This window comes from Halichoeres trimaculatus, unplaced genomic scaffold, assembly GCF_033239565.1.
Source record: "Halichoeres trimaculatus isolate MK-OKI-2021-1 unplaced genomic scaffold, fHalTri1.1 fHalTri1_scaffold_18, whole genome shotgun sequence".
NCBI lineage: Eukaryota > Metazoa > Chordata > Actinopteri > Labriformes > Labridae > Halichoeres > Halichoeres trimaculatus.
Genome location: NW_027437196.1, coordinates 18,922,781 through 18,946,729, shown reverse-complemented (window position 1 = coordinate 18,946,729; position 23,949 = coordinate 18,922,781). Strand labels below are relative to the sequence as shown.

The 23,949-nt window shown below is 40.1% G+C and overlaps 1 protein-coding gene across 4 annotated transcripts in view; it reads left to right on the top strand.

Annotated features, from left to right (window-relative positions):
- The first annotated feature begins 7,339 nt into the window (after positions 1-7,339).
- phldb2b (pleckstrin homology-like domain, family B, member 2b) overlaps positions 7,340-23,949 on the top strand; it is a 43,047-nt gene continuing 26,437 nt past the window's right edge. Inside the window, exons 1-5 of one of the 4 annotated variants that reach the window (XM_074693413.1) lie at positions 7,340-7,565; positions 18,900-18,956; positions 19,149-19,272; positions 21,235-21,333; positions 21,912-21,995. In XM_074693413.1, coding sequence (XP_074549514.1) covers positions 7,533-7,565; positions 18,900-18,956; positions 19,149-19,272; positions 21,235-21,333; positions 21,912-21,995 — 397 coding nt within the window. In that variant the 5' untranslated portion in view covers positions 7,340-7,532. The remainder of the gene's footprint in view (positions 7,566-18,899; positions 18,957-19,148; positions 19,273-21,234; positions 21,334-21,911; positions 21,996-23,949) is intronic. The other 3 variants (XM_074693414.1, XM_074693415.1, XM_074693417.1) reach the window with 3 other exon arrangements.

The following is a 23,949-nucleotide window of genomic DNA, read 5'->3' as shown; positions in this document are numbered from 1 at the left end:
TTTGAGTAAATCTGACCTATACATTACTGTATGTTTACTGTGAGTGTGTCTGTGTGTGCCTTGTGGGGCTGGTGATTACTATGCATGACACAGACAGTGACAGTCGCCATGCATTCCTGTGGTCAGAGGAGGAGAAGAAAGAAGGAGGTAGACGAAGACGAAAGTGATTTACAAAGCAGAAACAGCGACAAAGCAGGGAGAAAAGAGGCCGAACAGTCAGCTGGAATACTGAGAAAACGACAGCAACTGTTTTTTTCTTCTTCAAGAGTGTCTACCATCAGGAAATTTAATGTTTCTTTTCATATCAGCCCCTCCTTTCTTTTTTCACTCCATGGCTCACTTGTGTGAAATTGCCTTTACTGTCCAGGCCACATTGTTGACATGTTTGTCTGTGGTCACCCAGCACTGTGAGGTGCACACACCAACACCCACAGTCACAAGCACAGGCACTTTAATTGTGGAGTAATTACACATACCACGGCAGGCAAGTGGGAGAGCTGAGAGCGGCCGATCCACTGATGGAGAGCATTCCTTTGTTGTTTGGATTGGTCCCCTACTTCTCTCTCACACACACATCACTACATCCCTGTTGGGTTCCCAGGTTTCAAAGGAGAAAACGACAACTCAGACAGGATCTTTAACTGCATTTTAAAATGTGCAACAGACAAGATTTTGCAATTTCACAAACACTTCCGAATGAAATGCAAACTTTGATCCACAACAATCTAAAACTACTTTTCCCTTATGAGTCTTTGTCCATCTTACTACACAAAAACAGACTTTGTTTTCAACCTTTACGTCCCCCACTCCACAAGTTATAGTGAGCAGTCCAATGGAAACACTATTAATCAGAGGCAGACTTGGCTGCTTTACAGTCAGACACATGTTGCCATTTCCAGTCTAATAAGAAAAAAAGGGATTTGACATTGCAGGGGAAGTTTTATTGGCACACTTCTTTGGCTGCAGGGCGTGTTTCTGTTAAATAAAGAGGTGTCACTTGTCTTTGAAGCCTTTTATGTCCCCTTAAAAAGTGGTTTCACACTAGTCTATGAATACACTTGTGAGTAAACCTAGTTTGAGTTCATTTAACCACTGCCTAACCCCTGACGGCATGTGATGCCAGTGACCAGAGTTGACTAAGAATGATACATCCATTACATAAAGATTTGTTTGTGCACTCTTTAAGACCGTGAAGACTTCAGTCATGATCTGCTGAAAAAACAAAAAACAACAGATGACTGTTTTATGACTGTCCTACATCTGACAAGAGGAAACAGAGGGGAGAATGATGAGAGAGACTTCACAAAGCAAGTACAGGCACAACACTCGACCACTGCAAACAGATGACAGTGTTCCTGTCTTACACTCATGCCAATAGCAGCCAGTCAGCCAATTATCTGTCATTACTTTGTCATGTGGGTTGAATAGTTTTACCCACAAAAAATACTCCTTGCCTTACATCAGTGATGATACCACAGAGTCCTCTGAGGTCAAATGAAACTGCATGATGACTTCTGTAGTGGTTTCAATTTGAAGTAATGGTGCTGAGCAACTCTACTTCTTTTGTGGACTGAAAAGTTCAGGTTCAAAAGAAAAGAACATTTAACATAAAGGTCACAGCTATTAAAAAGCATCATATCAAGAATTTGTCATGAAAATGAATTCCCTGTTCCCCTTCGACTGCTGGGTTCTCTGTCAGCCTCCTGGGATCACATGGGAGCTGTGGAATTCACTCGGGAATGCTGTCAAACATTCGCCGTCCCTCTCAAACCCATTGGCCCTTGGGTGATGTCATTACAAAAGCTTAACAAGCTTGGATGTTTTCAAGAATGCATGGCGGCTGAATAGCTGGGTAATCTCTGGGAACCCTTGACATGAAAGGAAGTTAAAAGCAGCAGCACGGAAATTTAGAAGGAGCATTAAGATGCTAAGATTGGAGTGTTCACGGGGCATGCTGTCATAAGGATTACAGATGTCAGAAATTTTCAGGATGATTAGCTTCGATGGTGAAAAAAGATATAAAATCAGTTTTAAAAGTATCCCTTTACTTAAAATATGGTAAATTAGAGCAAACCATCACACTTAAAATCAACACTAATTGTCAAAAAAACTCTCACTTTCATTTTGAATGATCTCACAGCACCTTATGGCACATTGGCCATGATTTTCTTAATCTAAAAGAAAGAAAGTTTTACAGGGTGGGCCAGAAAGATTTACCCATAATTTTTTCAGCACTATCCAAAAACACTTACAGACAAACATAACAAACATTGAACACAGTTTCTATACTTTATTCTCTGTCACCAAAAAGCTTTACTTTTTTTTTTTTTTTCATTGCTAGGCGCTGCCCAAGTAGCTGCCTGTTGCAGCAGCTCTCTCTTCCTTGTCCACTTCTTGTAATTTTTTTCATCTCTTTTTCGTAATCTTTGTTTTTGGAGTGGATCATTACTTTGTATAGTTCATTTGTTGGTCATGGACACCAAACTTTTTGTGTCTTCAGCGATATTTTTACTTCTTTTCTCCTGTTTGTCTTACATGTGAAATTAGCTGTTAGCAGCCTGTAGCATGTCAGTGCTAACTAGTGTAAGGCTTGATGATTTCCCTCAAGGTGAGGAGGAGGAGGTGAGGACGACGTGCTGGTTCTCGGGTGTGATCTGGGAGGTGACGACGTGGACCTGTCCTTCCATCCATCATTGTTGGGAACGTGGGATCTATCTCCAGTGGGATAGACAAGCTAGCCGTGCTAACCCAGCAACAGAGGGGCTGCCGGAGGGCAGAGTGGCATGGTGCTGTTCACGGACGTGGCTGACGGAGCTGACATCGGACGCCGGCGCCACATTGGAGGAGCTTCACCTGCTGTGAGCAGACAGGATCCAGGAGACAGAGACTGAACAGACTGCTGAAGAAGCTCAGTCCTGGACCCTGTGGAGGTGGAGACTGGCTGGGCTGGAGAGTGGGGGACGGGCTGTCGTCATCTATTTTCTTGTGGACCTTTTTGCACTTTCTATACACTTTCTTACTTTTGTTTTCTTGATTGCTGCTGTGACTCCTGAATTTCCCCTTGGGGATAAATAAAGTATTTTCTATTCTATTCTGTCTCAATATGGCCACCCTTTGCCTTTATCATAGCATGGAGACGACCTGGCACTGCCTGGCATGAGCGTCGCACTGTCTCTGCATCAAATTTTGACCATGACTTCATCAGAGCTGTCTTCAAAGCGGTGACACTGCTGTGAGATACTCTTGAGACCTCCCTCTCTAGGATAGACTAGCTTGCAAAGTCCATTGGATTGATGTCCAGACTTGACAGAGGTCACATGTTCTTGTCCCAGAAGCCAGGAAAGTCTTGCTTGCACCAGGCCTGTGTGACATTGGATGTGTGAGCTGGTGCCCATCTTGTGTGAAGACATACTGGTTTCCAAACACATTGGTACACCAAGGTAACACTTTTTCTTCAAGCATTTGAAGGTACACCTGGCTGTTCACTTTCACACCCTCCTGAATGAAGACCAAAGGAGACTTTGAGCCATCAGATGCAACAGCAGCCCACACCATGACTCCAGCTGGCTTCTGCAGCCTTCAGGTGCTGTGCACTATGTGCATAAACCCTGGACTTTGGACCAAACCAGGACTTTGTCTGCGCCACTCTGGACTCCACTGTCCTGCAGCATCATTTCTTCCCTGTCAAGCCGTTTTTCTTTTTTTTTTTTAGAATCAGCTAAAATCATTGATCTGTGTTGCATTTTTAGTGCTTTCAGTCCGAGATCCTGTTTGATGATTCTTCTCAGTGAAGTTCTTGAGATGTTCGCTTCCTTTGCTGTTGCCCTCATGCTCCTGCGAGGATTCCTTTGGATTCTCTTCCTCACCATCTCAACAACCCTTTTGGTCTGGACTGAACGTTTTCTTCCAGGGAATGGTTTGCTGGTGGTATTGCCAGTCTTCTTGTATCATTTCATGACATTTTTGACAGTCTTGCGACAAACATTCACCTTTTTCATGATTTTCATTGTTGTCAGTCCAGCCTCCTTCAAGGCCACAATCTGGTCGCGCTTACCCTTCAATGCCATACTCGACAATCATTAGGAGTAAACAAATGAACTCAGGTACATCAAAAGCTATCCTTTTTAAGAGAAACTATCCCAAATTTTAAGTTTCTAGGACAAAGGCTAAGCAAACAAAATAGAGATATATGATGGGTAAATCTTTCTGGCCCACCCTGTATGTTGCAATTGACAACTTCAAATAAGCCGAACCCCAAGTTGGCTCTGGAGTTCCACAGGGGCCAATCCTTGGCTTCTATTTACATACTCCAACTCGGTACAGTCATTAAAAACATGTTGTAACATTCATATGCTGATGATACTCAGTTATACATTCCCCTCTCACCCAATGATCTCAATGATGGAGGGAGCATGAAATGGACAGCTGGATGTTTGTAATCCTTGTAAAACAAAACTCAGACACAACTAAAATACTTGTTGTCAGCCAAAAAAGACATTTATCCATGCATTTATGTCAGTTAGGTTAGATTACTGCAATGCTCTGTACACAAGGCTGTCCAAACAATCTGAATAACAGCTCAGCTCAGTCAAAACACTGCAGCCAGAGTCCTGACATGCACAGTTAAATTTAAACATATCATCCTGTTTCTAAAACAGTTCACTGTTTCCTCGTTTTTCACAGATTTACAGTGCTTTTTGGTCTGAATCAAAATAAAGTGAAGAGACATTTTGGTACCGTGGCTCTTCCTCTGAAACAAACTGGATTTTGACTTAATGTCCATCACATGGTCTCTAATTCAAGAACTAAACTCAAACTCATTCCAGAGCATATGAGAAGTTTCACAGTGAGCATACATATGGTGACTGTTATGATTTGCTTCATGTGTATGAATATTTTTCTGTGGGACTTTACTTTCCCTTTGCTTTTTGTTAGCTAGCTAATCCAGCTGTGTGATCCTTTTTTGATTTTAGTTCTGTAAGTAACTGTTATTCAATACACATCAGTAATGTACACGTTGAGCTTCCCAGTTATGAAATGTGCTTTATGAATACAATTGCTGTTGCTATCTTTCTTTCCTTCTTAAACATTATTGCAATTTTGTACACAGTATGGATAAAAGTTATTTATCTTTGTTTGAAACTTTTATGAAATCTGCCTTCGCCTCTCCAAACCAAGTGTCTTGAGGACAGCGCTGGAGAAAGTGGAGCAGGGCTGGGTGCATAGGGGCTCTTCCTGTTTATTCACAGAGAGATCTTTGCAGTGACAGAGAGATAAGATAGTGCTGCCATGTATATGCATGTGTGTGCATGTCCCTCTGTGTGTGTGTGTGTGTGTGTGTGTGTGTGTGTGTGTGTGTGTGTGTGTGTGTGTGTGTGTGTGTGTGTGTGTGTGTGTGTGTGTGTGTGTGTGTGTGTGTGTGTGTGTGTGTGTACACAAACCTTCCTTGGCCTCAGCCCCAACCAAAGGACCCATTTTAAAGACTACATTTATCATTTCCCAGCCATAACAACACGTCACTCTTTATGCTTCAGTTGTGGCCGATGTGACTAGCCTCAACAAAATCCTGCATGACTTTGGTTTAATTGTAGTTCTGAATAGTGTCTGTTGTTGTCTTATGTAACCTCCGTTATGAACTGTGGAAAATTCACAAACTTCAGCCAAACAAAACACCTCTGATGCAAAATAGCTGGCATCTGCCCCAGTTTGGAGATGTCCTTAGACCAATGCATGACGGTACATGTAGGTGAGATTTTTCAGATGGTGCACATAACTTATGCGAACAGCCTGCCTCTGCTAACTGCTTCAGGCCACATGTTTTAGGATCCAATCAGCCAAGCACATAGTTACTTCTTTCATCACAGATAGTACCATGTGTGCTGTTGACAGTTATGATCACTTTTTATTTTATTTACTTCCCATCACAACAATTTGATGGAAACTCCCAATTAACACCAACTCAGTTGGGCTTGTTGGAGCATTCATTTTCGGTCTGCACACAGATTTGTGCCCCTGGGGGTTTGTTCTGTATGAAATAACCAATAAATAGCTTTACGTGTTGCTGCATATGATGGAAAGGGCATGTGATGGAATCATTCACTAAACATGACATTTAAAGACTTGGGGAATTATTCCCCTTGGTGTTAAAACACCAAGATGTTCAAATCTGCTCACGCAAAAACAGAATTAGTTTTCTCTTGGCTCGTGTGTTGATTAATAAGAGTACATAGTTGCCTTTTAAAGATATGTTTCACGTCTAGAGTTGCTGTATTATTGGACATGGTGCCTGGATCAGCTATCATTACACAGTTCAAAACTCCCATTTGTTATTTACCTCGATAGAAAGAGAGGAATGACTGTTGCAACAAGCTGCAAGCGTTCCTAGCATTTGAATGTGACATTTTTTAGGTACTATACTGTGTGTGGAAACCACTTCATGTCCTGTTTGCAATAGGAGAGGGAGGAGAAAAACAACCCATCAATCTTCTGATTTGAGATAAAAACTTTTTTGTCGACATTTAAGCTCAGAAGAATTAAGTGTGTCAAGTCAGATGTGTCGTCCACTTGGACGTAGTGATCAATTGTGTAAGTTCATTTGGATATGACCGGGAGACAAAGAAAATGTACATAAATGGTTTTCAAGAATGTTGGCGCACACACTTCATGCCACCTCTGGATGTCATTCCTCCAGTTGGGACACTTGTTTTATAAAAAATACTCACAATATGGCTGTGTATACTAAGCCTTTCAAATAAAGTATGTGACCTGAATAGTTTTTCTTTATAAAGACTGTAATAAGCATGTTTTCAATTAGTCAAACTGCATCTCTGAATCAAGGATCCTGCTGTATATGAGTTCTGACAGCCTGTTTTTCCTCCAGTCTGGATCTTTGGGTGCAGACAGGATAATTAAGAACTATCAGTATCAGGACTGGACTGTGTCCTACAAAAGGAGGCTGGACTACATTCCTGTTGTAATATCATAAGCTAAACATTCTTCTACCCTGGTTTCTATTTCATATCATTGCAGACAAGCAGGTCCAAAAAAAAAAAAAACTTTCTCCCTTCTCTGTGTCTTTTATCTTCCCTCCACCTATTTACCTCGCTTTATTCTACCCTTAAGCCAGTGGGAATGAGGGGTCAAGTGTAGGTGGTCTGTTAACACCTACACATTAAGCTCTGTTTGTGTGAGTCGCGGAGAGAAAGAGACTCCCTCCCCCTGCTCCCTCTCTGCTCCCTCTCTAGCTCCACTTCCAGCTGTTTGCGAAATTCCTCCACACGTCGCGATTGGCTGAGGCCGCCGGCTTTTTACGTTTGTGTACGTTTGCAGTGAGTTTTCTTGTGGTGTGTGCGTGCGTGCGTGTGTGTGTTTGAATGTAACGGGGGATTCTTTCCCAGGCATCCACAGGTTGCCCGTGTTACACAGGGAATGTATACGCCGTTCAGAGAGAGGCTGTGATCACTGCAGGGGGAAAGTGACAGAATTTTTCCTGGACTTTGTGTGGATTTACGTAACTGGGTCTTTTTTGCACGATGACAGAAGTGGTCAGTCCAGCTTCACTAATGGTAAGTGCGTTGCTTCAAAATTGAGCGTCTCTTTTTCTTTCTTTTTTGCTGTATTCAAGTTTCTTTGAGAAAAAAAGAAACGTTTTACTGGTTTATTGTTTGTGAAAATTCTACTTGTGTTAAGCCTGGAGCTCAGGAAGTTCTTAGCAGTGTTTGTTCCCTCAGTGATTGATGTCTTAACAGACTTTAATTCCAGATTTGGTTCTCAGCAAATAAATCACATATAATCTTGTGTTTGTTTGTGAGAAAACACAGCCTTGACTGATGATGACCAAGATGATATAACTTTAGAATCTGTTTAAATCATGTTATTAGGTTATTTTTAATGTGATATTCTGATCAGAATACCACATGGATACTGGTGCCTATAAAAGGACACAGAGCAGTGATCTGTCTGTTGTATTAACCACTTGATATTGGGTGTGTGTATAACAGCAAACCTCTCATTTCTCACAATTAAATCTAAAAAACTTGTCTAACATCAATAAGTCCTTGCATGGTAAGCTGGTGTACAGAGTGTAAAATATTCTATGACTCATATGTGGAATATTCACCTGATTTAGTATGAGGCTCCCACCCTTATACACACTAAAAAACCAAAATGTGAGCAGTAAATCCAACATTATACTCCTACCAGTTCAGACCTCTTCAACACATCATAACATGTCAGTTGTTAAAGGGACTGCCCTTTTTTTTTTTTTAACCAGTGGGGTTATCTTCAGCCACTTGTCAATAGTTTAAGTGCACTACCAAGGAGATATACTGGTTAGCCTGTTCCTTTTATAGAGAAAGTCAGACTTTACCGCATAAATTAACAACTCAATAGAGCATTCAACTCAAGCATTCATGTTGATATATATATATATATATATATATATATATATATATATATATATATATATATATATATATATATATATATATACTGATAAAGCCTCAAGTGGACATTTGAGAAACTGCATTTTTTAGCCCTTGTTTTTTTTTTTCTTTTTTTAGATTTGAGGTGTCTTGGATGCTACCGCTTGCTGTACTCTGTCATATAGTATGCGTCTTGTTGGTTATATGAAAACAAGCTGCGTGGTGCATATTGTGGCACTGTATCCTTGAGTAATTATGAGGTTGAAGGTTGTCTTTCATGGGATCTGCCTCAGCTCTGTACCCAAACAGCATCTGTAAGTTGGGTATCTTTAGAATTGAGGAACATATGGTTTAAAAACTCTCCATGTGTTTTCATTCCTGCAAAACTGCTCATGGAAATCTAAGCTAATGTTAAAACCATTAAACCTGTCAGGTTGGCTCTGATCATGATGTGAAAAACAGGATTCATCATACAAATAGGGTTTGATCTTTGTTTGTTGGCACATACAAATAAAGTTTTCTATTTAGCTGAAGTAGAGTTTTATGTCATTTCACGATATCTGTTTTGACACACCCCCACGAGCAGGTCTGTGCACTTCTTATATGTTTACCAGACAGCCAGGAGGTCAGTGATATGAGTGAGACTTTTTTTTATAATCCAGCATTAATCTGTTTTTCTTCATCTCTGGTTTATCTGTTTCCTTTCCCCTAATCTTCCAGTCTCCCCATCATTCTCCTTATCTCACAGTCCATCGTTTGGCCTTCTTCTTTCTTTTCTTTTCAGGAATACAGTTCAGCTCAGCCTGTGAGATTCATTACTGAAGTGGCTTAGATGTCCCTCCACTAATTCACTGTCTTTCCTCATCCCGCTGTCATATCCGCTCCTTAGAAACCCAAACATCACTTGATCCCCTGCATGTGGTGGCGAGAGTAGTCCAGTCCCTTCCAAAGAAACACACACCCTCTAAAGAAATTCAAGCTACATTTCCTCTAACTTTGAGTCAGCTGCAATAACAATGGTTTTCTTTCCTGTGAGGAGCTCGTATTTTAGTGAATGCGGAAAAAAACCCTGATAGGAGTATGAGAGAGTTTGTGTTGGACGACAATGCTGGTGGATGTTTGTTGTGTTTAAGAAAAGGTTCAAGGTTAAGTTGTGATAATCTGCTTGCAGAGTTTTTCCAAAACACGCACACATGCATGCACAGAAACAAAGACATAACCACCCACAGACAATGAAGTAAATTCATGTGTCCTTCTATGAAAGACTTAAAGAGGGAAGCTATATTTTATTTCCAAAACAAATGCCTTTGTACAGATGTGTAGTGCACTGGGACATTGACCTTTTGGAAGTTTGTGAATTTATAAGGCAAATATTAAATTAATTAAAGCTTGATAAAAGATGTTGCAGCAGACAAAACATACATTGTTGTCAGTAAACGTAGGAAGATAACCCCAGTTAGTCTCTTTGGGTGGCTTTGAATGAGAGACCAAGAGAGAGGGACTCCATATTAAACAGAAACCGTGATACAATGCTGGCTTTGTCAGGTGGGAGGAGAAGAGGGTAACGCTGGAATGTATGGGGAGGGGATGTTAGGGAAGGACAGAGAGATGAAGAAGGAGACAGATAAGGACAGAGACAACAAGGGAAAGCAAAGAAACTGGCAAAGAAACTGAGTGCAATGCTTTTCAAGTGAATTAAACACTCGGGACTATGAGAGGGGAAATTGGGTGGGAAGACGAGCTTGGCCTGCCAGACCGATTAGCAAATTCAATCATGTCTGGTTGCATTTGAATCATTTTGTTCAATCCATTTTCTCTGGAAACAAAACATTCAATGGAACAGTAGGATTCTGGGCCAGGTAGCGGGTCATGTGGCGTCCAAACGACACAACACAAAAACAATAGAGATTTTTACTATGTGTGTAATTCCAACTAAATATTCAGATTTTTTATGCAGCAAAAGTACAGTGTTTCACATTCACATTAACAAATTAATTTTTTTTAAATCTGCCCTTTTGAAGATAAACAGTTGTACGTGATTCCAGCTGAATCAGGTCAGACTGAGACCTTTCTGATAGGAACAGTGCCAAGAAGCCTAGAGTAAATAAAACATGTGAACACGCACTTCATGGATCTCTGGATATGCAGACAGCGTTTTTAAACATTCTTATCAGGAACATAATATATTTGTCAAGGAGTGTGTGTGTGTTTTGTGTGTACATGTGTAACCAAGTAAGGACTGGTGAGGGACTTCTGGTGTTAGGAATTTCAGGAAAACCATTGACGCCACCTTAGGACTCTCACCCAAAGATAACTAACAGATATCATACATTAGATAGTGACCCTTTAACAGTGGGTTTACCCTGTAAGACAGGTAAGTTCTACAAATTAATTACAAAGGCATGTATTTTTCAGAAAAATATGAATTCAAACTTTATTTTTATTCACATTATTTAAAAAAATGTTGTTTAAAAATACAATAAGAAATCCAATAATAAATAGACAGTTGCAGTAAACCAGTTTGAAGTCACACCCTGAAAATTAGACACTGAACGGTGCCAGGCAGGCTTATTAGGTCAAGCTATAAACAACACAACACCTGTAATGGTCAATAGAAATGTACGTCAAATCAACAAAGAAAAAAACCCTGACTAGATAACCTGTGCAGCAGCCACGGCCTTCCAACCAGGAATGTATCCTGTTATAGCTCTTAAAGCAAAAAGAAACGAGGAACTAAACCCAAAACTACAGGCCAAAAAAAAAAAAAAAAATGTAACTGTAACAAAACAGGACTCTACTAAACGATGGCGAAAGTAAGACTGACCTCAGGTGACTTAAAGCTAAAGATCCTAACCAAAAATGAAGGAAACAGAACGGCAGTAGAACTAACCAACAAGAACAAACAAAACGAACAAGGCAACAGTTACAAACTGGGACATTTTAGCCACTGACAGTTCAACAGTTTAGCATTCACAACAATGATTAACGCTACAAACAATTTGGTTACCTGGGCTGTTCGCGACCTCACAACAACACACTTCCGGTCACCACTCGACACGTTCGTAGTCGGCTCTTCATGCTGGCCAAAAGTCTTCAGATTCCTACACGAAACACGATCCTGCGATTAAAAAATATTAGTTAGTGAATTGTTAAATCAGCTTAAACGAGGTGACCTGCAGCACAGCCCTTACCTGCTCTTAACCCGGAAGTACAAACAGATAGAGTGGAGCTGCTGCAGGTAAATTTACCCCTGGAACAATCAGGACGTCAATCATTAGTTCCGTCAACAGCCGCGGGGGATAATCGCTAACCAGCTGGTTACACATGTACACCAATATGTGAAAAACAGACAAACACAAATTGAAATGAGACCCCTTGATTTTTGTTTGTTTGTTTGTTTGTTTGTTTGTTTGTTTGTTTGTTTGTTTGTTTGTTTTGCTGGACCCCTAGTGTGATATTAAGATAAAGTAGGGGTGAGCTAATGCAAGGATGTATTGAAAAATCTTACCCTTCACTGAATCATGAAAACTCACCCTGAACGAGTGGGTTTGATGATGTTAGTGTTGTGACCTGTAAAGGTTTTCTGTTCAAATGCCACCGCAACACAATACCCCAAATGCTGATCACAAACAAGAGTTAGATTAGAAACCTCATAGCGTGATTTCTATAGTGTCTGAATTTGTTGTCATGTCCTGGTTCTGGACACCCCCCACCTCCCATCCGACAGGGAACACTCTTCACTGTTCATGTGCAGTCAGCTCAGGATACTTCCAGCCTCATTTCCATAAGTGGGTCAAGTGTATAGACCAGTAAATTCCTATTATGCCAAAGTCTACCTTGAAACAACATGAGGTCATTGTGTACTACAACAATAAAGCAGCCACAGCCAGTGAAGAAGCAGATTAACAACATTGAACATATGGTTTGTTATAAGCATTTCTGTGTTTCATGGTCTAATACCCTGTGCTGTATTCTCAATAACATTGCATTCAATTTTAGTAATCATACATCATTGCAATTTTTAATCAAAATGATATTATGGGGATAATAATTTAGGAATTGAGACTATTTATTTTGTACTTCTAGGAAGTTTGTCTGACAGAAGTTTATTTTTTCCACCATTTTTAAAAAAAAAATCAAATTTCATACTTTTTAAACAAGAAAAATTTATAGTGAGATTAAATTCAAGGTTTGATGTTTTTCAAAAACCTAGTTTCAGAGTTGCTTAACCACTCAAACTCATGCCATAGAAAAATCTGTTCCAAATCAATGACACCAACAACATTTAGCCTCAAAATGTGGTTTTGAGAACACAGCCTGCAAGAGAAACAGACAGCAACAACAATGCAGAGGACACATGAAACAGAGAGAAAAGCAAAACAGATGTAGAGGAAATAGAAGCAGAGAAGGGACTCAACATGAAATGAGGGATGAAAGTGAAGGTAGAGGAAAATAAAAAGATGAAACGAAACACTTTATGAATGCTGTGTCCGTCCTTCAGGTTTAATGACTCCTTTGTCTTCTGCCACTCTTACTTTCTTCCTTACCCCGAGTTTTTCTCTCCTACCCTCTGTCTCTGAGTCCAGATGCAGGAGAAACTCAGCATTTTAGGCAGACTCAGCTGTTCTACAGATGGCATCAAAGGGACACTGTGTTTACATTTACATGTCTTAGTTTTTTGTTATTTTCAAACTATGTTCTGTACCACACATTGCCTCTTTTGGGACACTGAATCTTTTAATTCTAGGTTGGTGTTTCATTATTTCATGAGCATTTTCAAGTGCACATCAGTCTAAGTTCAGTTAGATTTGAAATGATGCTGAGCCTGTTGAGGATGGTTACTTGCTGGACAACTTTCCCTTAGAAGGAAGCATTTACCTTTGACAACTTTCCAGATCGTTCATATCTTCCATTCCATGCATAAGTTTGTGAAAATATAAAAAGTTTACATTCCTACTTTCCTCCAGGCAGACCCAGATGGTTCTAATTAATAACATGCACTTCCAAGTAACTCGACTTTTCTCCTGAACTCATTGCAACCAAATCTTTCCTGGCACAAAAATGTTTGACCGTTAGAGGTTAAGTTTGTAGTTGCTGATTTTTTTTATTGCTTCAGACTTTGGCACAAAAAAAGTGCATGCTTGATTTTTAGATTGCAGGCTGAGAGCAAAACCTGGTGCAGATCACCAGATTAAGTATTAAGTATTCTGCTCAAATCTTTTTGTGTATGTTGTGTATGTTGATATGTTGTACTACTACTTTGGAATAATATGACATCATTAATTTAAAAAAACACATGTAGGTGTAAGAGTTTACCTGTGTCTACCTAACACACGATACTGCAATCCTTCCAGTGTCCATATGAGAACGCCAAGCCTTGAGAATCCCTAGTAAGTAAGTCCAACAGATTTCTACAGCCAGACCATATTGAATGGCTTTGAGTACGTGTGAGCATATCCCTTTAGTTAATATAAATGCTAAGAATAACACATTACCTCGCATAACTTTATACTTTGCTGATATTGATGACATGATGTTATTAATGTTTGCTAAGAGGCTAAAATTCCATCCCATTTGCAACGTTTTGCCTGTATCTATTTTTAACAAAACTCAAGTTTAATGTGACACTTAGGATTATTGACAAAGATCAGAAAGAACTAACCAAGCAGCAACTTCTGGTCTATGAATATGAGACAGTGTGGAAGTGCTAAAATCTGCTGTTTCTCGAGTGTTCGCTTGACGCTGGCTCCGGAAGTCCTGGAAGTCACATACACACCAAGCCAAAAAAAGACGTTTTCAAAGCAGAAAACTAACCTATTTACAGCCTGGTTCAAAAAACGTCTCCTGTCTGAGTCGCAAATTTTATTATCAGCACCCACTGTACGGGGTGAATTTTTTTCTAACTTGGCCGTTCAGAGGATATTAAGATCGCGAGCTCCCCCAATAAGAGGCACAGCTAGGGGTCACGTGACTGACAGGCGCCCTATGGCTGTAGGCGAAGCCAATGTGCTTCATTTACCGCTTCAGAAACAGATGGGTGATGTCGGCGAGACGACATCCATGTTTTGTACAGTCTATGGAACTAATCTAACATGTAAACAAAATAAACTCTCTAATTTCAAGATTGCAGAAATAAAGTGTCCAAACAAATTCATAGCCTGAATGCTGAATGCTGAAAACTTTAAAAGAAGTAACAACAAAGACAAACATGGTGCAGAAGGCAATGAAGATAGACAAAGAAGTTACATGAATGACTCACAGGACATGACAATCTGGCGCTGGACAATTAGAGGAGACTTTTATACATGAGGTAATGAGGGAAAGGTAGAAACAATGAGAGGCTGGAATCACAATCATGAGGGTGGGAAAACCCGGGGCAGTGAGTGAAGTGACCTAAAAAAGGAGAAGAGATGCGACTGGAAAATAAAACAGACATGACAAACATCAAAGACAAGACTGAAGTAAAAAAAAAGAAAAAGAAAGAAAGTTTAACATAATGGGCAAAAAAATCAATTATTGGTTTATTAATGGTGGACAAGAGCAGAGAGTGTCAAGCCAAAGCAGAAAAGCAAAAGTTGTCACAACAACTTATCCCTCAATTAGGATCTTTGGGTCCAATCTGAAAAATGATATCCAAATTGGCCAGAGTTTAAAATGCAATGGGGATATTAGCACATCTTCACATTCACATATTATCTTATTGTCAGTTTACAATTCCTTTTTTAAAGCTGCAAATTCAGACTTCATACCTGAGTTCTCCAATCTAGCCATGATAGCACCGAAGATAACGGAGACTCAGGAAGTGGGCGTCAGGATACCAGGCTGCAATCTGAAAATCTAGAAGCAGGTTGACACACTTCAGTGCTTTGCTTTAACTAAAGCACAACAAGGCCAAAGACCTGTCTTGACCTGCCCAGATTGGAGCTCACCAGGTGAAAGAAGGGGACTTGGAAGGCCTTAGGGGTGGGGGATGAATTAAATAACAGACAACAAGAGGCGAACAATAAAGCAAATAAAGAGAAGTTGTGTTTATGTGAAACAGTAAGCAAGGTGTTTCTGAGACTTTGAAGTTTGACTCTTCTTTATTTTTTTATGTGGTTTCTGCAGTGCCCTCACCTTTATCCGCCTCATGTTGCCATCATACCTCGTGTGTTTGCTTTGTCTACAGCAGAGGAGAAAAAAAACCTCAATGGAATGTGGGCACTCATATCTTCAAGTGATAACAAAAAAGAGCTGGTGTGTGACTTTATTTGTGAATGTTTGTTGGTGCATAGGGGTGACATGGTTGGCTGGAGAGCAAAGAATAGCTGGTGTTCAGTGTGTGTGTGTGTGCGTGCTTGTGCGTGTGAGTGTTTTTAAAGGCAAAAAGGGTGTTAAAGCAGCAAAGGAAGTGACCAAAGAGAGGAAGCTGGTGCTGAATCAGAGGAAATGGTGCCGAGCTGACTTTGATTTGCGCTTCCTCTGCTGGTGTGAGGAGAAGGGAGGTGGGTGAGATTGAAAAAGCTGAAGGATAGGAGATAAAAAAGAGAAATGAAGATGAGACATGCGCTAAAAAAGAGGAGAGCAGAAGAAAGAAAGGATGGAAAAACAGACAGAGGAGTGCCCTGAAGTGACAGGAAGGAAATGTTACTAAAACAAGAGGAGTAATAGTGGAAACGATGAGAGGCGGGTCATGTATATTATTACAGGATTATTACAGGATAACATGGAGGAAGGGGGAGTATAACCAGGAGAGAAGAGAGGAGACCAGATGACAGAAGGTGGAATAGGAAATGTGGTCAAGGTGGTTTCCCATGTACTGTAATCATCGCTGCTTTGGTGAGAAGCAATTCACTCACCCATCTGGTGTGTGAGTGTGTGTGTGTGTGTGTGTGTGTGTTTCTGTGGCCACAAATAGAAGCAGGAGAGTTTTTCCTGTGTGGAATTGTAGGGTACTGCAGGGCTTGTTCTTGGCACTGGATCTGAGCATAACACACATTTATTCGAGGCAGCTTTGATTGGGTTTGCTTTTATCTCACTCTGTTTTGATTTCTTCTTATAGTTTAGGATTCTCCTCGTTTTCAGTGCCGCTTCAGTCCTGCCCAACTATTTCAGACTGTTCTTTTGGCTTCCTGCCTTTCCCACCCTTACAAAATTTTACTTGATGTTTTTCCCTCCATCTAAGACTCTGGTGCCAAGTGTTAGAAAATAAGGACAAAACACTGAATCTTAACTAGGCACCCCCTAGAGGTAGTAATGTTAAGTACTGTAAATCTTAAAATGTATCTGACAGCATACGATAACTTTTCAACCACGGGGTTGCTCTAAGGAACAAAAGACAATCTGTTTTGAAGTGTGTATTTTCTGTGTGCATAAAGTCGGATTGTAATATTTAATATTACTTGACATTGATATCTGTCCTCTTGAGTTGTTTGGGCCGATGATGTCATGGGTAAGATAGTCCAGAAAAGACATTTATCAAGTAACACAAACACATTCACAGCACCAGACAGTGTGATGATAGACCATAACCAACAAGTTGTGGGAACTCTGTTGTCGTGGAACATTTCTGCCAGTCATTCCCACTGAACACCAGCCTGTGTGTGTGTGTGTGTGTGTGTGTGTGTGTGTGTGTGTGTGTGTGTGTGTGTGTGTGTGTGTGTGTGTGTGTGTGTGTGTGTGTGTGTGTGTGTGTGTGTGTGTGTGTGTGTGTGTGTGTGTGTGTGTCCTCTCAAGTGGTGTATTCCCCATGGAACACTTTCACACGGGGAGTTCCTCTCATGTGGCAGCAGCTGGCCATGCTAAACTCACTTGTTTTCTTTTCTGTGTAATTTGCCGTCATTTGTACAGATGTGTGGTACTTGTGTGACCTACCATAGCACGAGTATTTAAGGTTTAGTTTGTCCTGAAGAATGTTTTGAAAAAAAAAACTGTTATTTATAATTGACTAAGAATAGAGTTTAGTGAGCAGGTGGTTATGTGAATTAGAAGTTTTCATTTACGGAAACTGCTTTCTTATCTCTCTACTTGCAGGCTAACAAACATTGACATAACATTAAAGTCATTTTAAATCACATTAAACTTCACATTTTTATTCACACAGTCAAAATATAAATGTTTATCTGTCGACATTCTAAACAGATGCAGGATAAAACAATAGTTTTAGCAAAAACTCCTTTTCCCTGTAACTTTCAAAGTCTGTGAGCATTTTCCTTTCACTCATCTAGTCTTGTAATGCTGTCAAAGCACACGTCATATTGGGGTTTGTAGTGTCAGTTCAAGTTTGTGTCAATTTCCAGAAAATCCCCAGCTCCTTGTTTGCTACAACAGTTCTTACTAGTTTCTGCACTGTTGGCCATAAATCTTAAGATTTTATTTTTGTCAAAATAAATAGAATAGAATAGAATAGAATAGAATAGAATAGAATAGAACTTTTTCATGGTAAAAAGTACAACAAAATTGAAGTGACAGCAGCAATCAAGAAAACAAAAGTAAGAAAGTGTATAGAAAGTGCAAAAGGGTCCATAAGAAAATAGATGATGACAGCTTGTCCATCATTCTCCAGTTCAGCCAGCTTCCACCTCCACAGGGTCCAGGACTGAGCCTCTTCAGCAGTCTGTTCAGTCTGTGTCTCCTATAGACTGTCTGCTCACAGCAGGTGAAGCTCTTCCAATGTGGCGTTGGTGTCTGATGTTTGCTCCGTTAGCCATGTCTGTGAATAGCATGATGCTACTCTGCCCTCTGGTATTCCCTCTGTTGCTGGGTTAGCACGGCTAGCTCGTCCATCTTATTGGAGCCAGATCTTACGTTCCCAATAATGATGGATGGAAGGACATGTCCATGTTGTCACCTCTTAGCTTACACCTGAAAACCAGCACATTGTCCTCACCTCCTTCTCTTCACCTTGTGAGAAGACATCGGGCCTTACACCAGTTAGCATTGACATGCTACATGCTGCTAACAGCTGAGTTCCCATGTAAACAATGCAGCCATGGGTACATGTAGGATCTCCAGACAAACACAGGAGAAAAAGTAGTAAAAATATCACTGAAGCTGGAAAGGTTTGGTGTCCATGACCAACAATGAGCCATACAAAGTAATGATCCACTCCAAATGCAAAGATTACGAAAAAGAGATGAAAAAAAAAATACAAGAAAAGGATAAAGAAGAGAGAGCTGCTGCAAAAGGCAGCCATAGACAACAGGGCAGCGCCTGGCAAATTATAGGTATAAGTATGTCAACAGGAAGAGGTGGAATTACATCAGCGTGCTGGACAACTGTCAGTGGAACTATTTGATAAGTTGTGTATGAAATGGTTTTCCCTGTCATTGCTCTTACTTTTCAGAATATCTTACTGTGTTTATGTGGTCTTGACCAATCACAATCAAGAGTTTAGAACCAGATTGAGTGACAACTAAAAATCAGGATTATAATCAATAACATAGCCTACAGTTATAAATGTTTGGCCTGAACTGTTTTCTTTCTTGTTTCCTTCAGGACTCTGAGATGCTGTTCCAGCCTGAGTCAGATCAGATGTCTCCTGTTGAGCCCAAGGTGAGAATGCACAGCCACTTTAAAATACTTATTGGTCAACTTATTGTGAAGTATTTCTAGTTCATCTCAGGCCTTTGATGATCACCTTTAATAGAGGTTAAGTCTTTCAAAGAGAGAGAAGAAGAATGTTCTGGTAATTGATCAGTTATGAGTTGAAAAACTGACCTTTTCTACTCTGACTGCTGCTCCTAGTCTCCACCTCTGGACCTGATCGACACAGGAAAGGGGCTGAAAGTGCAGACAGCAACGCCTCATCTTGTGAGCCTGGGCAGCGGAAGGCTGAGTGTGGCAATCACCCTGCTGCCCCTGAAAGAAGGTGAAACACACACACACACAGACACATACCTACAACATACTCCATGGGTTAGAATTACAGGGTCATACTGTAACCATCCATCTTCCCATCACTTCTCAGTTCCCAGGACTACACATTTCTTCTTAGGTCATAAGACCTTGACGGCCTTTAACCCCCTTCCCTCCTTATCCTTTCCACCTCTTCCACTGCCTCTCTCTGCTCCACTACCCTATAAGTTTGTCCTTTCTGAGCCTATGAAATTAAGTCCCATGGAAAAGTATAAAGAACAAATATTGAAATTAGGAATTCTTGTTGCTGAGTTATAAAGAGCCGGCTCCTTCCTCAGGATTCCTATAGATCAAAAAACATGTATTTACAAAGCATACTCAACCCAGAATTTCTGTTGCTGCTTTGGAATTAGCAACATTTATTGTTTATGGCACAGAAGAAATCCTCAGTTTACTGTGTCAGACTGAGGACATCACAGTGCAGACAGACCAAAACCCAAACAGCTATAAAACAGAGATGACTCAAACTACAAACTACTGGTTTTATGACTTTCCTCTAAAGCAGAAAAAAAGCTCCAGTTTCATTAAACTGAAAGACTTGAATCCACACGAGCTGTCACGGAGGATGTATTTAAGTCAGCTCAAGCTGTTTTTCAGTCTAATTGGCGTACTTACACAAACACACACATGGACAATTATAGTGACATAATGGTGGTGTATTTAGAGTTATTTTTAGTTTCTCTTTCATCAGCTATCCCCAGGTGTCCTTCTCTCTTCATCAGCCCCTTCTTACACATCATCATATCAGCAACCAATGGTGCCAAAGCCTCATTACTCTTTCAACAAGCTGGCCAAGCACATAACGGCAATTTGTCAGGAACAAACATTCAGATATTACCAATAAAATTGAGGTTGAAACACTGCTTGTATAACTGTAATCCATTAGCACGCAGATCGATGACATGCTTAAGCCTCTTTAGAATCTGTCAGAGTTTGTTGCTGAGAATGTTAACTACGCAATGATTGCAAATTTCTCTTTATGGATGTTTATTTTATTTTGAGTTCAACATTTTAGTTTACCTTCAGTGTTTTTTCATTAAGGTCTCCAGATGGCGTTCCTCAGGTCATCTGCTGGATTTAATCTTCATCTTGTGCACTAGGGGTGTGGGTTGGAGGTGAAGGGTTGTACACTGATGTGTGTGTTTGTGGGGAGTTATCAGGCCACTTATGATTTTTTTTCTTATTTTCTTTTGTCTAGCACTTCGTGTTGCCACTGTTGTGCATGAAAAGTGCTCTATATAGATGAAGTTAGATTGATTGATTGATTTATTGATATTATAAAAAGAAATACTTTGTTTTTCCTCCTCCACCATATGAGAGAAGTGGAGTAAAAAGTCCCACTGGCTTTAAAAAGCTGGAGAAAGAGAGCCATATGATCACACTAATGTAAAATAAAAAGGTTGGTGTTTCCTTAAAGAACGAGAGTGAATAAAGTCATTTTGGCAATATGGAAGTGCTGATGCTGAGTTGATTCTGTGAAAACCAAGAGAAAGACTTAAACTGAGTGAATTATCTACAGATCAGACCGCAGGCTGTTGTAAGAGTAAAGTTGGCATTGTGATATCATTTTCCACTATACTTTAAAAAAAAATTTTTATTGCATAAGCCGCACCACGTTGCCACACACTTTCTCAATCTCTCAGCTTGGTGTGCCTTTCTATTTCAGTGAGGAATGTTCACAATGTGAACAGGCCATTTTAGGAGAACAGAGGGGCTGTGTCCTTAACTTTTGTATCCTGGAGAACAATAAATGGTCAAGATACATTCACCAGACCAAAAAAACTTAATTTATGCACCATATTTACTTAAATATTAGATTGTGAGTAGCTATACCATGACTTCAAGCTCAAATACTGTATGTTTTCCATGTATTTTTTTCCTCTATTGATCTCTTCTGTATCGTCCGATCTTTTAGGGGTGACTCGCATAGGCACTGAAGATGCTCCAATTCCTCAGGACATCACGATCCAGGGGCCTGGCATCGAGGCAGAGCACTGTCTCATCTTCAATGAAGGTTGATGTCAGTTCATATTGGTTTCATTATGACATTGATTATACACACAGCTGTAACACAGGTACACAGTTGCCTCTCAAAAACTGGAATACCAGAAATGTGTATCAACAAGGCTGTGTTCAACAAGCTGTGATCAACAAAGCTTTTCAGCTTAGCGGAGCATAAGATCTTAAAATCCTAACTTTGTCTAAAACTGCAGAAAGTAATAAAAATATCTACCAGTAAAAAAGATTACAGTATTTGTTGACATTATGTCAATATGATGTTTTAGCATTGGTAGACTGTCAAAATGTTGTAAGAAAGGAAACTTTTTTAAGACACAGGGAGCAGGATGGTGATTTACACTGTGGGGTATTTAACTTAATTACTGTGCTCGACATGCAGACCAAAGCCATGTTTTAAAGACAGAAATAGCTTGTATTCATGTGTGCTTCAATCAAAACAGCTAGGCTACTAACTTTACTGCCTGTTATAGCTGTCTGAAATTCTATTTTTATCTTTTTTTTTTTTTTTTTTTTAAAGTTTTATCAGACTGATTCATTACTGATCCCAACTTCTCCTCACTTTCTTCATCACAGGAGGTGTTGTGACATTAGACCCCTGTGGTCATCTCTGCAGCCTGGATGGAGTCCAGGTCACTGTGCCAACACCTCTTACCCAGGGTAGGATGTACTGACACTGACAGGACACACACACATACAAGCTTTGATATAATGCCACCTACTGGTGAACAAAAGAGCTGGAAAAGAAGTTGGCTTTGTTTTATGGAGAGAGCCAACCTTCAGAACTGAATGTGAGTGTGCACAAGAGAGTGAGAGAGAAGGGAAGAAAGAAATGTTAGTTTGTGGTTTGGTTAACTTGCATTCCTTTCAGTGTATGTATGACTCATATGGGTACAGTTAATATTGTGCTGACGTTTTGCATGGAAACAGCGGGATGCACTGTAGATTTGTGTCCATAATTTTCTCATCAATGTATGCACTAATGTGTGTGTAAGCATTTCAGCATGTTTGTGTGTGTTTTGAATGATGTAGTGCATATGTGTAAGCCCCTGGTTTGGTTTAATTTGTTGTGGTTTGGAACAGCTAGCTGCTACAATGAGTCACAGCTTCCAGCAATTGCAAACATGCTCTGCTCATATAACTCTGTTACAGTATAGGCAGCCAAAACTTGCAAAACACTCACATAAAAACAGAGGTGCCTCAGAAATTCAGATATACCCCTTTCCCTTTTATTTAACTCGTTGTCCTCTCATGTCCACGTGCCATCTGTTTTTCGTCTGTTGGTATCTTGATCTGTTTATCTCCTGTCTGTTTTCTATCTTCTTTTCCCCCCTCCAGGACTCCTATCCTGGATTTTCTCAGCTGCAGAGCTCCCTCTGTTTCATCATTTGTGCCAGCTGAAAAAATTTCCACTCAGTTTTCCTTCCTTTTACTTTTCTCCTGTTATTTAATAGAACATTCAGTACACCAGCCTGCTCCCACCATGTGCAAATCCTTTCTGTGTTGCCTTTTTCCTGGTCATTGTCTCCTGTGTGGTCCCAGCCATTTCAAGTTAAATATTGACAGGCCTATTTATTTTCCGGCTGTGCCTGGCCGATTCAAATATTGACAACAATTTTGTGTGTCCACACACACAGAGGGCCAGAGCATCGTGAAGCAGCGGGAGTAGAGAAAAGGACTGAAGGACAATAAGGGGTTAAACAAGTCAAAAGGGCATGGTTTGGAAAATTATGGAGGAGGACAGAGAAGCAGAGAGAGAACATCCTACAGGAATATCCACTGGCCTTGAATGCTCTGGGTTTAGTTAGTCTAACCACGCACACAAATACACACATTCACACACATACACAGTTTGGGGCAGTCTGGAGATGATTAGCTATGTTTAGGAAGTGATCTGTTCTGTATTTGGGACTTTGGAGCCTGACCTGAAATCACATCAGTTTCACTTCTGACTCAGTGGAACAGCTGGAAGTAGGATGTTAAATAATGAAATAGTCATAGAACATAATGTCACAAACTGTCACAACAAAAAAAAACATTAAAGCACTTTAGCTATTGCAGATTTTCTCTTATTACAAAAGATAAAGCATATAATCTATTCATGGTATAATACATCTTGCTGCATTTCATCTCATTTAGGCTGAGTAGATTGAGTGGACTTTGGGAGTAAAACTCTGTTTCCCAGCATTCACTTTGTTTTTAAACAAATGCAAATCAAGATGTTTATCCAAACATCTCCTGATTAACATCTTTTTTATTACATACTCTTTCATAGTAAGTGGACTACATGTGACTTATGATAGAGGCAAAGATCAAAATTCTTCTTATACGTGGTTAAAAAAAACTTGTTTGCATTATCTGCCCTTTAAAGACTCATTCACTCCTCTGCAGACAGCCTGTCTAGCTTACTATCTAACCCCTTGACTCCCCCTTCTTACTGTTGTCTTGCTTCTACAGTCAAATTAAGGACTTGATAAGGCAGTTTCTTTAGGTGCAAAAATCAACTTTACTCATGTAATAGTCACTCTAAACACCAGAAAAAGGGTTTGGGTTGAACCCGTCCAAGGTATTTTTAAGAAAAGAGAAGGAAAATAGGTAGGTAGACAAAGAAAAG